Raw genomic sequence first — 15,667 nt, forward strand, 5'->3', positions numbered from 1 at the left:
AAGGTTCAGTAAGCACATTTGGGGAAATGTGCCACCAAAGTTTGTGCCGTAATAAATTTCTTCATTTTTGTTGTTGTTTAGTCGTTTAGTTGTGTCCGACTCTTCGTGACCCCATGGACCAGAGCACGCCAGGCACTTCTGTCTTCCACTGCCTCCCGCAGTTTGGTCAAACTCATGCTGGTTGCTTCGAGAACACTGTCCAACCATCTCGTCCTCTGTCGTCCCCTTCTCCTTGTGTCCTCAATCTTTCCCAACATCAGGGTCTTTTCCAGGGAGTCTTCTCTTCTCATGAGGTGGCCAAAGTATTGGAGCCTCAGCTTCACGATCTGTCCTTTCAGTGAGCACTCAGGGATGATTTCCTTAAGAATGGAGAGGTTTGATCTTCTTGCAGTCCATGGGACTCTCAAGAGTCTCCTCCAGCACCATAATTCAAAAGCATCAATTCTTCGGTGATCAGCCTTCTTTATGGTCCAGCTCTCACTTCCATACATCACTACTGGGAAAACCATAGCTTTTTTTCTTTCTTCATTTTTAAGATGCTGCAATACCCTTCGTTGTTTCTGCTGCAAGAGACTAACCTGGCTGCCTCTCTGGAACATTTGTATAATAGAGTCTTTCCCCAAAGGTTTTAGTCAACTGTCCTTTATAAATCCTAGCATCTTATGCCCACAACCTCCTCCTCTGCTTCCTGCGAATAGAATCCTGTCACCCTGTTCTGCTCATCAAGCCAGTAGACTCAAGTTGAGCTCATCCTGGCTTCAGACAAGTCCATAGTTCAACAGGACTGAACAGCTGTGGTTTCCCTTCACTCCCCCCCTTACTTCCTCCTCATCCCATCTCGTTCCCTACTTCTATTAAGGCTTCCCCATTACAGCAAGAAGGAAAACCCTCCTTCATAAACCCAATTAGCTGTCATTTTACTGGTAAATATTCAATTCAGGTTGTCGGCCAGATATTTTGCCCCCTGTAATGTAAACAGCATATTGTGTTATGCAGGATCATAATAGCTCTAAATGGTATGTAGCTGAAAATAAATATAGATACAGCATGCTCCCCTTGCGGTTTGTGTTGCTTACTCTGCCCCCACCTGCCCACCCCTCGATGTGGGCTATGCCATGCATATGTTGTCTCTGATCAGAACAACATGCACACACTTTGCCCTCTTTAGAGAGGAACGTGTGGTTCTTTGAAGGCACGGTTTTAAACAGATGGGGATGTTAACTGCACCAGATTGCAGGCTCACGGAAGGTGTTGCTGCTCAAGAGAAGTGAAGCAGTATACTCTCCCCTGTGACTTCTGGCAAGTGCAAAGTGCCCACCTTCCTCAGGATTATGGCTCATAAAGTGCAGAACCCCGGGAGGTTCTCCCATGCACTTATGTGCTGCGCGTTCCCGTGCAAGGAGGTATATGTCAAAAACACTGGTAACTTCCTGCCCTATCCTGCCATGATGGGGTAGTGATTAGATTAAGACTGGGAAGACCCAGCTTCAAATCCCCATTCAGCCATAAAGCTAACTGGGTAACCTTGGGCCAGTCACCTCTCTGCCTAACCTACCTCACAGGGTTGTTGTGGAGGTAAAATGGAGAGTGGGGAACTATATACAGTGCCTTGAATGCCTTGAAGGAAAGCCAGGATAAAAATGTCATAAATATTGTTGTTTCTTTACCATCAACCTCTTCTATTAAATGAAATCTTTTGCTGCTGCTGTAGAATGTACTTTATGCTAACAGCACCCTAGGGGCATTGAAGTACCCCAAAAGAGAGTTTATAATTGGCTTTATGTGGTATCTGGAGGTGTAGGGACGTATAGAGAACTGATATTTTAATCTCATAGATGACTGGAGGAGATCTATTTTGATGTGTTTAATGCACAGGTGATACTTTTTTAACAGGCCATATTTATAGGTGATGTCCCAAATTACCTGTATGTGTTTTATTTTTATGGTTTAGGTGTTCAGACGTAATCATGCTGGGCTTATTTGTAGAAATCCTGGTAAATAAAATGAAGTTCCACCAGTATGGTTGGTGCAAGGTTGCACATTGTTTCCTTGTATATTTTCTAAGGGGTTTTCCCTATCACCAGACAGAATTATGAACGTTTCCATTTTCCTTTGCTGGAAATAACCATAAGGATGAAAGATACAAGAGAACCCTGATAATGGCACAACCAGAAGCAAATACATACACTGTTGTGGGCGTTGTATATGTCTGTGACCTTTTACTACTTTTGTGAACAATTTTTTCGAGTCGGGATGGGGAATGTGGACTGGATGTTGCTGGACTACAGCTCCCATTGTCCCTGACCTTTGGCCATGCTGGCTGGGGCTGATGGGAGTTGGAGTCCAGCAACATCTGGAGGGCTCAGGCTCCCCATCCCTAATTTATAGGATAATGCCTCTGGCTAGCTAGGGAGGAAGGAGAGCTCTCGAAGCCAATGAGAGAAGTACAGCCATTCATCATCTCTGGCACTACTCAGCTGAGAATATTGAATGGAAAGGGCAGGCCAAGTTAACTGTGAGTGAACCCAAGATGTTTTAGGCAAAGAAGCATCTTGCAGAATGGAAGGGACCTGTGTTGATATGTGCAAGGAGCCACACAGTTGACGGAAAATCATAGTTAATAATGGTAGAATTGTCAGGGGGTCAGTTTTGTCACCCAGCTTTCAGAGATGTAACCAGCAGCATCCCCACCTATACAATTTGCATCCTTAGCTTAAACATAAGAGCCTTAAACAGTGGCCCTTGAGCCACTTCTGACAATGTTTGGTAGCCCCTTTGCTGCAGTTCCCAAGATGCTCAGATTAAGTCTGTGGATTTTGCAGTCTTGGGAGGGACAGGCCAGCTGGTGATCTTAAATGATAATTATAACCCAAAAACTGGTGTTCAGAAAGTAGCTGTGGGAGGTATGGGGCACAGAAGAAATTCTAAAAAGTGGAGCATAAACTGTTGTTCTCTAAGAGCAGGCATATAGTTCAGACACATAATTAAAGTTTCCTTCAAAAAAAAAAGGGGGGGCAAGATTGTGAGCAGACATTGGCAGTAATCCAAAATTCTAATTTCTGACTATGATTTAATTTCAATTTTAAATAAATCGGTTTTTAATTTAAAAAGAGTGAGCTTCATAACATTAGCAATGATTGCAACATTAAGCGCAGTGCTCACAATCTAGCAATATAAAACATTATTTATATCTGAATCGTAAACAGCCTTTTGAAATGGATTATGGTTTTTCTCCCTATTCTAATACAACCTGGAGGGTACTAAAAAGTGTTGTGTGAAATTAACATTCTGCTGACTTTCGCCTATAAATGAGAAGCGAGCTATTAACATTTGTGTATTTTCATTATGTAAATTGTGTTAACACATGCCCACAAATTGCCACCAGCGATACAATAATTTTCTCTCAGTGATCATAATGTGTCCAAGTGAGTCATTTTGATTATGACATGCTAATTACATATTGCCTCCCCTTTTTTTTTCCTTTTCAGATTCAGAAAAACCAGGGATCTTTAATGGTAAGCTTTATGAGTTCGGGAAAAAAATTCACTTTTCTTTTTCCTGATGGCTGCTTCCTTTGCATGCTTGAATGCCTTGTTTTAAACTTAGCAAATTGCATTTTGTGGAAAATGCAAACCTTTAACTGCCTGTATTAGATTAGGTACCATTAGAAATAATAGGACATCCTGAGCCGCGATGTTTTTATAAGAGTTTGCTGCTGTTGATTAATCTTGCTATATTTTATTGCATTAATGATTTTTTCTTTCCACTCCACTGTAAAGATATTGCATATAGCCTAATACTTCTCTTCTCTCTCCCCCCACTTCTCCTTTCCATCACAGCCCCTCCAGTTACTCCAGTGCATTGTTGATGAGGTGAGTCGCCGTCTTATGTGCTTTCACTCCTAAAGTCATTCCTAATGGACTGGAAAGCTTATATTTTGTTTCCTAATGAAGCACAATGGCCCAACGTCCTCAACTGCGAGACAAGTTGCCTTGTGCGGCTCTGAGCTGCTGAGCGCTGGCTGGCCTTGTCCTGCTTTGTGCTGTTTCCTGACTCTTCCTATTGAATCCTTGGCAAAAGGAGGCGGTTTCCAGGAAAGTCTCTTTCTTTCTCCCTCGCTCTCTTTTGGATAACAGAGACCCCCAAAGGCCCCCCATATTAATTGATCACCTCTCCACCTTGCCAGATGTGGTAATGCAAAGAAATGGAAGTTGTCGTTTTGCCTTTTAAATGAGGCAGGCTTTTGTGCAGCTCTGGGTGTGCAAAAGAGGACCTGCTAAAAGGGGTCAGGGTTGAACTGTAAACAAGAGCATTTTGAATGTCACCTCTCGGTTCGGTTTTGTCAAAGGGAGAAAAACCAAAAACGGCAGGAGCCCTGTTGTTCACACCTCTACCTGAACCCATTTAGTCCTGATCCAGTGATTTCTCAAGAGGAGCAGAAACTCTGGTGCTTACGTGAAGCTCCCCACCCACAAGGCCTGCTCAGAGTGTTTCAGCGGGTGAAATGCATGAGTTGTCCATGGCATGGCTCGGGTGGGATCCAGCTATTGAATTTAGTGGAGAATCCTCTACATGCAGGAGGATTTATATTTACCTTGAAGCACATGTGGGCCTCTGGGTCAGGGCATCATCTATCCCCACCCCCACCCCCACCCCCCGACTACTAGTGCAGGCCTAAGGAAACAGTATTCTTGTTTATCTGGATTTCCAGTTGCCCAAATTTCTGCATGCCTGGCCATTCAGCTGTGGAAGGGCACAATGTGCATTTTTGTTCAAATGCTCCTGCCATTTACATGCACCACATTTAATCTGTGTCCACCCATCACCCCACTCTTTTTTGTCACATTACTATGTTTCTCAGAAAAGAAGTTCGAAAACTGCATTTTACCCCAGACACAGGACATTCATTTTTGCCTCTTTGCATCTCTGTGCAAATCAACCTGGATTTGATTGTGTGTGTGCTTTGATTTTTAATATACTGTATGTATCCACATTGTCAACACTTAGGTGCTTGCTCTGCTAACCACCATTTTCTTTGGGAGACCTGACTTCTGATGGGATGATCATAGTTGCCAGATTTCCCCTTTCAGAGCTAACAAAATATTCTTCCTTACGCTCTGGTGGTGGTAGTTGTTCACCCCTTAATCACTTTAGGAAGCAACAGTGTAAGTGAAATTAACCCACAGCAGTTGAAATTCAGTCCTACACATAGGAAGCAGGGCAGATCTAGCACACTTTTGCCTGGAATGGCAGCCCATCTGCTTAGTTCCAGAAGCTGATTTCCAGAATCTTTCCCTGCTTTATCAGGAAACTGCACTTACCAGAGCAACTTCTGATGAAACAGGCTGAGCTTGGAATTGATGTGACAGAACCAGAAACTTGGGAGGAAAGGAATTGGGCTGCATGTGGATGGAGATGGTTTCTGGGTGCCTTGAAAAGTAGCAAATCCCTTTTTGCAAATCAGGGCAAACTTATGCATATACATACTTATGTTTGCATGTGTATGATATGCACATCTGTTGATTTCTAGACACTTGGTCACTGTGTGTTTGCATTTGTGAACTGACTTCATTGTGACTGAAGGTATACATAAGCTCTACCTGAGATCTTATGCCTGTGTTAGCCCATTCACACATGCATGCTCTAACTTGGTGTGGCAGTCTTTGAGTTATGATCACACATGTGAACAGATGCCGTGTTGTGTAAATGGAATGTAACTGCAACAAAATCTCCAAATGTGACTTTGTGTGCACAGAAATAACACCCTTGGAAGTGTCCGAAAGCCCATTATGTCCAAACTACAGGTTGAGACGGCTAAACACGGCAAATTGTATTTCAGAGCAAACCACATGCCATGTGGGAAGGTGACCTTCCCTGGTGGTGTTGATTTCCAACTCCCAGCAGCTCCAGCCAGCAGGTCAATGGTCACGGATGTAGTCTAACAACATCTGGAGGGCCACAGGTTCCCTATCCCTAATATAGTGTCTTAAACCGCCATGCACTGTGTAGATGATGTCTGCATGTGATCAGGCTCCCAATGCACATATTTAGAGACAAGTGGACACTCCTGTGGGCCATTCTTAAGTTATATTTTATGTGCTCTCCCTGACTCAAGGGTTGTATCCAATGTTAGTCATACTCAGATCATGCCCATTGAAATTGATGGAAATGACTAACTTAGGTCCATTAATTTCAAAGGGTCTGCTCAAAGTAAGGCTAACATTAGATACAACCCTCAAAGACAAATCTTGCCAAATGTCCTGCTTCTGTTTTCAGTTTCCCTTCTCCCACCTGCCACCATGAGGACTATAAGCTTAGTATAGTTGTTGTTTTTTTGTTTTTGTTGTTGAAAGAAAGAAAGAAAGAGAAGTTCCAAGGAAGCAGTGCCACCTGATTCTGAGCTACATTCTGTGCAGAATGGTGCAATGAAAGCCATGCTGGTTTCTAGGCTCCCTGCCTTCCGATGGAGCTGATTTCCATTCCTCCTTAGGGTCCTGGCGGGTGCCCTACGGTTTCCCCTCCTACATTGGCTTAATAGCAGCCTGGTTTTGTTTTCCCTCCTTGTTTCTCTCTCCCTGCTCCCCTCCCTCGGCTCTTTTTAAGATCTAGCCCTGTTGGGGGAGAATAATAGTTCCCACTTATTGTGCTAATGTGTGTGTCTCTTTCTAAATAAGGACCTCATGAGAGAAGGTCTGTTTGCTTTCTGGTATGGTACAGCTGCTGTTGTTTTCAGTGCATTCGTGATAACGTGAGTGTTCGCTATTAGAAGTGTTTAGTGTTCTAAGACTGATGATCTCGGGCCAAATGCTCCCCTCTGTGGCAACTTCATGAGAGCAAATAAGGGCTGGCAAAGTCCTAAAATTCACAGGGTAGGTGCGGGGTGGGGGGAGCAGAGTCACTCCCCTCCCTTTCAGTCTGCAGCTGTTTCTGCATGGCAAGTTTCTTCCTGAACCCATGGATAGCAAGATACTTTTCCCAACTTAGGCTGGGTTCTTTACTGCACTAAAGTTATGCGCATATGGAGGCTGCCAAGGACTGGTAAGAGGGTGGTCTGAGGGTTGGGAATGGGGCATTTGCATAGGGGCACATACATTCATAGGGTCCACCTTCTGGAGTGTTTTAGGAACCCATCATCAGACCAGTTTAGCTAGGTCAGCCTTCCTCTGTGCTGGCTGTGGCAGAGAAGAGTTGTGGTTGAAAACTTTTGGAGGTCACTAAGTTGGCAAAGTAAGGGACGCGGGTGGCGCTGTGGGTTAAACCACAGAGCCTAGGACTTGCTGATCAGAAGGTCGGCGGTTCGAATCTCCGTGACGGGGTGAGCTCCTGTTGCTCGGTCCCTGCTCCTGCCAACCTGGCAGTTCAAAAGCACGTCAAAGTGCAAGTAGATAAATAGGTACCGCTCCAGCGGGAAGGTAAATGGCGTTTCTGTGCGCTGCTCTGGTTCGCCAGAAGCGGCTTAGTCATGCTGGCCACATGACCCATAAGATATACGCCGGCTCCCTTGGCCAATAAAGCGAGATGAGCGCCGCAACCCCAGAGTCAGCCACGACTGGACCTAATGGTTAGGGGTCCCTTTACCTTTACCTTTAGGTTGGCAAAGTCTGCTTGATCAGAACCAGCAGCCATGCTCATTTGCGATCTGGCTCTTGAGGAGGCAAGATACGCATCTTGGTAGACTTGGACTTGATGTTGCAGGGCTGTTTTGCGTAGCCTTGATGCTTCGCTGCTACTCCTTCTGGCAGGCATTTCAGGTTGTTTCGCAAATGATAAAAATGGATAAGCTGATGAAAAAGGGATCTAGCAGAGGAACACAGCAACAAAACAGGTCTCAAGATCACTGTCTAATACTCTGGATCAATTAAGTTAGAAATAGCAATAAGCCCCCCTGGCTTGTTTCTGACTATTACGTTTGAAATCACCACTTCAACATTTCTACGGTGTGTTTTCAACAACTGCATTAACTTTTTAAGAAACAAAGCAAGGGATAGAGTGCCATGCAGAGCTCCATGTATGCCTCCATCTCTCGGATGTTAAATGTGTGTGTACAGAGGAGAGTCAAGTGTCAGAATGTATCTATCCATCACTGCTTCCGCTCCGGCCCAAATGTTTTCTGCTGTTCTCTTTACTGGAGCCAGAAATTGTGACCTTACCCATGTGCATGATTCAAAGGCTAGATGAGAACAAGGTAAAACTACAGGTAGGAATAGCTGAATAATTACCTTTAGGCCAACCTGAGAAACAAACCTTCCCAAGAGGCCGAACTCATTTAATGGTTCCTAAAAACTCAATCTTGCGGGTGTCAATGGTCATGCTTGATTATTTGCGGCAGTGTTTTATGAAAAAGCAATAAGGCTGCATGGGGCATTTACGGAGGGGTGGAAGCGAACAATAAATGGGCTCAGTTCTTTGAGGGAAGGTCCCTTTGGTGGACGCGGCCACTGAACGCTTTGCACATATCTCTGTGCCTTTTGCTGTTTGAAACTGCAAGAGAGGGAAGGCACACTAAAACATTTCCATCTTTGCTGCAGCAAGAATGGCACAATGACAAGAACCGAATCCTTTGGTTGTAGAAAAGACAGCAGTTGCAGCCACTGTTAATAGATTAGCCTAGACAAGTGATTTCCAAGCCGCGTTCCAGAGAGCCTCAAGTTCCTTTGGAAACTTTTTGGTGGTTCTTCCATGAGAAGTTCACTAATGGGACACAATCTTGCTGACTTCCCTTTTCTGTGTACAATTGGCACAGGGGCATGTCAGGTGTGCTTCCAGGGCACATGCACAACCCACACAGGGCAACAGGTGTGCCCCATCAGGCCTCTTCAGTGACTCCCATGAACAAAATGTTTATTTTTCAATATTTCTATCCCATTAGGAAGAGCATTCTGACCATAAAAGCTGTTTGACAGTAGAACATACCACCATAGAAGGTGGTGGAGATTTTTTAAGCAGAGGTTGGATGCCCATCTATCAGGGGTTATTTAGTTGTGATTCCTGTGTTTCAGGGGGTTGGACTAGATGACCCTTGGGGTTCCTTCCAACTTCACAATTCTATGATTCTTTCACTAAAAGCATAGAAATAGACAATCTGTACCATGCTGAAGGATGCAAGGTCCCATAGTAGAAAGAGCTCCTCGAAGGCAGGAAGCTTTGAAACCTACCAGAGCAGCCACTTTTCAAGCCACAACCACAGGAAAACTCAGTCCACAAAGACTTGTGAGGCTGCAGCCTCATATCATGTGTAGCTGTGGTAGTACTTTGTGGACAGTCAGCATCGCTCACTCTTCTGGAAACCAAGGGCGCTGACCTAGGATTCAGGCGCTTACTGGCAAGTTCAGGATGTGCCATTAAAGATGATTTGGGTGCTCTTGTGCAACAAACCTGCCCTCCCCAAAATTGGAGCTTTTGCAGTGAGGAAAGTGAAAGTGCAGTGGAAAGTGTGGGGTAACAACCCCTTGATGCAATGCCTTATAACCTCCTCGCAAACAAATGAGTGGATGCTCATGAAATAGCTGACACCCTCTGCAGACTTTGTGCCAGCAAATCAGGAAGAATGCTCAGTAAACAGGTTGCCTGGAGGTGACCCAAATCTTTCAAAGATCCTCATCCTACAATTCTTAACATTCAGCCACAAATAGAAATTGGGGGAAAGCTTCGTAAGTTCTGTCTTAGCAGCTGGTTTTTCTAGAGGGCTGTTTTGAGGAGAATGGTGCCCATTTCCTCAGCATGTCTCCTTCCGCACCCCTTTCTTGCCTCTAGGAAAGGTCTTCAGGGGTTAGATTTGGTCCTGGGAGGCTCAGGTGCTGATCCCTGCTGTAGTTCACAGGTGATGTGTAATTGCATTTTTTACTTGTTTCTCAATAGAGCTTGATCATTTTAATCCTGCACCTTCCTAATAAATTTTAATGTTTTGTATATTATTATATACTGGGGGTAACATGCAGCCTGTTAGTATGGAGAACTTGCTGAGCAGCTGTGTGTTTGCGTGTGATCAAAGGTGTTAAGGAAACAGATCAAAGGATGCTGGGGAATAACTCTTGGATCACAGGCACAATTGTCCCCTTCTCTGGGCACCTTTTGAAAGCTCAGCTGGCCCAATCCACACCTCTAAGGGCTCTCAGGCATCCCTCCTCAAGCAGAGGGGCTGCAACCAGAACTGAAGCTGACAAACAACCTCATGTACACTTTTCATTTTTGTTCCTGCAGTTTTGGATTTATTTAACCCTGTTTTGGGTTTTAAAATATATATTATACTGCCATGTTGGGCAAAAGATTCCTGCATTGCAGGAGGTTGGACTAGATGACACTTGTGGTCCCTTCCAACTCTACAATTCTGTGATTCCATGAAACACCCAGAATTCCTCCAGACATGCTGATACCTCCCTTTTATTCATGGGGTTGTGGTTCTGCCATTTTGGCTGCCTATGTGTTGACACTCAGCCTGTGAAGTTGAGAAATAGAGGAAGAATTGCCAGAAACAGAAACAACCCCGCAGGCCTTGGATATAGGAAAGTTACTAATCAGCTGTGTGTTTGTGTGATCAAAGGCATAAAGTGAAAGAATCAGAGGATTCTGGGGAATAACTTGGATCCTACTCAACGCTGCAGTATTGCAAATTCTGCCACTCTGGTCAAGTGGGGGGGATGCAGATTCCACCCCCTTTGGTCAAAGAGTTCAGCTCTGCACTTGGAGGGCTGTCACTTCCACAAATTAAATACTAGGGAGTGAGTTTAAAGTTCAGCTGCCTCCCTCCTTCCCCACCCCACCCCAACACCTTGCTCAGATTTTCTGCTGCTGTGCTTTCCTTGTTATGCTTGAGCTCCTTGCTGACGAGTACTAATAGCAAAATGCCAAGTGAGGGCCTGTTTGGGGTTTACCACATATTAAACATTCTGAACTTGTCCTTTTGCTCATAGATTGGGCATAATTAATAATTAAACAGCTTCTGTTGTAATGGGTTGACCTTCCTGAACTGTTCATTATTCACAAGGCAAAGGCATCACTCAAAACATCCCTCTCCCCCACCACACACACACATTGCCCTTCTCTGTACTCAAAACTGGAGATATACAAAGCGCTTGGGTTGGTTTTCCTTCTCTCTCTCTTTTCTTCTACTCCCTTTCTCTCTCTTTTTAATGCTGTAACTTGGGCTGCCCCCAGGATTAGTCTCTTAAAGTTGAGGCTGGGTAAAATAAGAAAGGAAGCAAACTGGTATATCATGGAGAGCTGGTGTGGGGCTTTTGGAGGGCTTTAACAGAAGAACATAAGGAGAGGTCTGCAGCAACCCAAAGGAGGCCCATTTAGTCCAGCATCCGGTTCTTACAGTGGCCAACCAGATGCCCCAGTAGGTAGCAAGCAGGACCTGAGCGAAACAGCACTCTCCCCTCCTTTCCAGAAATATATTGCCTCTGACAGTGGAGGTAGAACATAGCCATCAAGCTTAGTAGCCATTGATAGACAAATTCATGGAAGTAAGGCTAATTTGTGTGGTGGACTCCTCCCTTCTTATTAACCACCACTTTCGTAACTCACACTTCTGCCAAAGTCTGCAGTTCAAATCTTTCTTCGGCCTCAAGCTCTCACTGAGTTAAACCAAGCCAGTGCCCTCTCTCCTTCTCAGGGTTTGTGGGTTTGGCAAAGTGGTCTGCAGTCAGCAAACGCAGGTCTCCCCCTTGTTGCTTAGCCCAGACCAGAAAGTTAGCCTGACCTGGTGCATTCACCTTTTAAAAGGAACACCTCTGCGCTGTGGGTGCAAAAAGACTTCCAGTTCCGTCCTTCGGCCAGAAGCGGGCGGTGGTGTGCAGGCAGATCCTCAGCCAAGACCACTCCTACTCATCCCCCCCGGGCTTGGCCTCTAGCCCAATACCCACTCTGGACCCAAGTCCTGACAGCCCCCCCCCACACACCTGCAGTGTGAGAACTGTGACATCGTTCTACCTGACAGGGCTGTTAGCAAGATTCCTGAAAGGAAGTACGTGCAGGGCTTTGCACGCTTGACCTGCGCCATGACGGCTTGACATCCTTGCTGAATAAGTGACACCTGCACGTGCTTCTTGTGCGAAGCCTCTTTCTGGTGGTGGTGTTAGCAAGAGCCACGAGATACAAGTGGCAGCTGTACCTTCTGCGACTCATTCAGCTGCCAGGTTCAGAGTTGCCCTCCCCACATGGCAGAATCCTCAAAAGTGTGTGTCAAAGGCAGCCCCTCAGAACACTGTCGCCTTTTACTCTTCAGTTACTTTTGATTTAATTGTATTTTGCTGCAATTTCCGATTGTTTGAATCGGAAACAAAGCCTTAATAAGAGTTCTAGTTAATTTTCTGTCTTGTAATTACCACTCTCATTTTTCTGATAATTGGCCGCCGCAATTATATGTATATTTACTAATCACGTCAGCAGCTCGGTGGTCGCTTCTCCCTGCCGCCATTGATAATGATATGCGCGCATGTATTGTGAAGCTGGCTTTTATCATCATCATCATCTCCTCTCCTCTTCTTCTGTTTCTTCTTCTTCTTTTTTTTTAATTCCCCCCACCCCTCCTTCCCGCACCACATCAAAGCTATTTCCCTCGCAACCCTCCATAATGAACCCCACACATGCATTTGACACAGTTGTGTGCGAGAGAAATTGTTTGGCTCCCACCAAATGCTGCACGCTCTGAGTTTCTTGCCTGCAGCACTGGAAGGTTGTATGTGATGATATATGACTCTTGCAAATGGCCAAAGCACTCCAAAGCACGGCAAGATTAAAATAAGTCATTCCTTTGTTAATTTAAATAGGTGCATGCATCATACTTTGCAAAGCACTCAGGGACGGGGTGGGGGGAGGTTGTGGGGGGTGGGGGAAACGGTGGCAAAAGCTGCCGAAAGGTATTTTTAATAGCAAATGAGAATAGATGAGAACGGAGTCATTTGCAGCTGACTCCTGTTTTATGTGGTTCTCTTGTTCCAACTGTAGGTCTAATGAGATGACTGTTAAAGTACTCCGCAGTGCAATTTCATTACATCCTGAGCTGTTACACTATAAACACTGGCAAGTCTCTCTGTCATTCTTGGGGGGCGGGGGGGGGAGAAAGATGGCAGAAACTCTCCTCAATTTGTAAATCCCTATTTTGCTGATGAAATATTCCTCTTTGAAAAATAATACGGATGTTTCTTGAGTTTTTTAAAATGCATTTGGTAGCCTTGTGTTTTGATAGATTTGTTGTTCATTGGCTCAACTTGCAATTTACTATTTTTTTTAAAAAAAATTATTTAGTTCTCCATATACCCCCCTGGCCTCTCCTGCTTAACTCTAACAAGATTTGAGATTGCTAAGTGTAAATAAATAGCAACTATGATGCAGGAAGCAAAGGTCAACACAAGAATAATTTCCCAGCTCTTTGTTAATTACAAGACCATTTGGGTGTTACTTAAATAATCATTAATTTCTCATTTACACTTTCCCTACCTTCTTTTCTGCCCCGTGGCTATCATTGTCCCTTTTTACCTCCCCTTGGTCTTATTTCTACGTATTCTTACCCGTTGTATAACACTCATTACTTCTAAATGCAGGATTTCTGACACATTCTCACGGCTTCACCCTCTCTCTCCCCACACGTACACAGTCTGGTATTTGAAATCAACATCATCCCCTGCTTGCTTTCCATCTGAAATCAACTATACAATTAACAAATTGCACTTTCACTTTCTGATGTTGTTGTTGTTCTTGTTGTCTCCCTCCTTTCTCTCCCGCCTCCCCCCATTGCCCCCACCTGCCCAATCCAAACTCAATTGCAGGAATCGCCTGTCCTTCCGGTTGGGGAGTTCTCAGAGCCGTTTGTACACTTCATCACTCAATGGTAAGCTTCGTTTGCAAATGTGCCGTGCCCTCAATGTAAATGATACATGCCATTAACTCCACAGTACCACAGGACCTTATGGCTTTCCCTGCATCCTTCCAGAGACGCCAGGGACTTGGCAGGCCTTGGGCAGCTGGGCCAGCAAAGCTGAGCAAACTGTTTAAATTATGTAAACGTTATTTACACAAAGGGTCATAAAAGCACTTCAGAGGGAGAGTTTTTACCCCCCGCCCCTGTTTTAATAAACGGTTGGGGATCTTGGGTGTATTCTCAAGGAATTGGTGTGTGCGTGTGTGTGTTTGTGTTTTAAATCACTCGGAAAAATAAGGATGACAGATAATCATATTTATAACTCCATTATTCAGGCATTCTCATATTCCTTAGGAAAGCAGGCAACCTTTTTAAATGGGGTAAACAATGCACTTGATTAATTCATGGGCTTTTCATTTAGAAGTGGTTTTATGGAGTTCTTCTTTGGGAGGGTACTCTTCTCAGTAAGGGCCGTATTTTAAACCACACCGTAGGGCATGTTTTGCTTCTTCCAGACAAACTGCCTCATTCAGTGGAAGGCCACTAAAATTAACTAGGGTGTTTTTTTTAATATAAAAAAAGGAATCTAGTTTTAAAAAGGAATCTCCTGAGCACCAAAAGGTTAAAGATCTAAGTACAACCTATTACAATGAAGGCATGTTTTAATGTCTCATTTATAGAGAAAGCTTAATAAGCAGGCGATAAAGGATGAGAGAGAGAGATTGAGCTTGGTCTAAATGATTTGGGTTTAATGGAGAACAATTGCCTTTTTTATCCTGTCAAGATGAACTTTCTGGACAGAAACTGTCAATGGACATAATTCAACAGTGCAAAGCAAGCACACAACCCCTAAGCTTCTAGGCAAACTGAGTAGGTGATCTCTTTTATGAGAACTGTTGGATTCAGACATGTTTCCTTGCAGAAGCTGGAGATGGAGGAGGATGCTCAACACTGCACAGAATTAGGCCATCCATTAGCTACTATGATAGGAATCCATGTGTAAAAATATATGGATACTCACCATCAAAACTGATTCCCAGAAAACACCCATAGGTTCCTTGGTTCTAAATGCCCTTTTCTTTGGAAATAAAAGTTTGATTGCCAGCCACAAATTTACTACCAAAGAAGTGTCCAGGAATCGGCTCCTTACGCAAAGAGGCATTTGGATACATTCAGATTATGCGAATTTACACTAATGCGAGAGAACCTTCTCTAGAGTGTCCCAAAGGATGATGTTCTGACAGAAGAATTAACAGTGTGACTTTACAGTTAATTGAAATAATAAATACAAGGCTTATGTTTATTATAAGACTGATCCAGTTTCGGGTAGATTAGGTTTTTACGCTGCAGCCATAATTGTGGGTGATCTATCCTGCTCTTGCTAACTGAGGTGCAGGGGGCTGTACCTTTCTGTCTCTTCCCAGAGATTAATCTGAAAACATATCGTTTTTATATATTTTTAATTGAGGCAGGAGGAGGGCTAACCTCTATAGAAATGTCCACAGATGTCAGGCTGAAGCATAAATGATGGCAGATAATAGCCTTGTTCTCCCACGAGATCCAGCTACTTTGGAATGTCAGATTAAGAGGGTTGCCAAGGAGGCTTTGAATGGCTTGCAAGAATGCAACCCTCCATTGGGCTGTGCATGGCTATTAGTTACAAGGGGAGCGATCCACCAAGTGCTCCTGCTGCTGACTTGTCCTCCTTTAAGTTCTTTGGAGCTTGTGCTACATGGTTATTTATGAAACACACAACGATTACACAGCAGCAGTGCCTGGTGCCATTAAAACTGCACAGGGCAACTA

General features: G+C 44.3%; 1 protein-coding gene across 8 annotated transcripts in view; it reads left to right on the forward strand.

Annotated features, from left to right (window-relative positions):
• The window catches only part of MAP2K5 (mitogen-activated protein kinase kinase 5), a 125,623-nt gene that overhangs the window by 88,039 nt on the left and 21,917 nt on the right, over positions 1–15,667 (forward strand). For all 8 annotated transcript variants that reach the window (XR_008327616.1, XM_053366219.1, XM_053366220.1 and 5 more), the window contains 3 exons: positions 3,489–3,515; positions 3,840–3,872; positions 13,770–13,831. Coding sequence is in view for 7 of the 8 variants with exons in the window: in XM_053366219.1 (XP_053222194.1) it covers positions 3,489–3,515; positions 3,840–3,872; positions 13,770–13,831 (122 nt within the window). In the remaining variant the exon portion in view is untranslated. The remainder of the gene's footprint in view (positions 1–3,488; positions 3,516–3,839; positions 3,873–13,769; positions 13,832–15,667) is intronic.

Source organism: Podarcis raffonei, chromosome 14, assembly GCF_027172205.1.
Source record: "Podarcis raffonei isolate rPodRaf1 chromosome 14, rPodRaf1.pri, whole genome shotgun sequence".
NCBI classification, from domain to species: domain Eukaryota; kingdom Metazoa; phylum Chordata; class Lepidosauria; order Squamata; family Lacertidae; genus Podarcis; species Podarcis raffonei.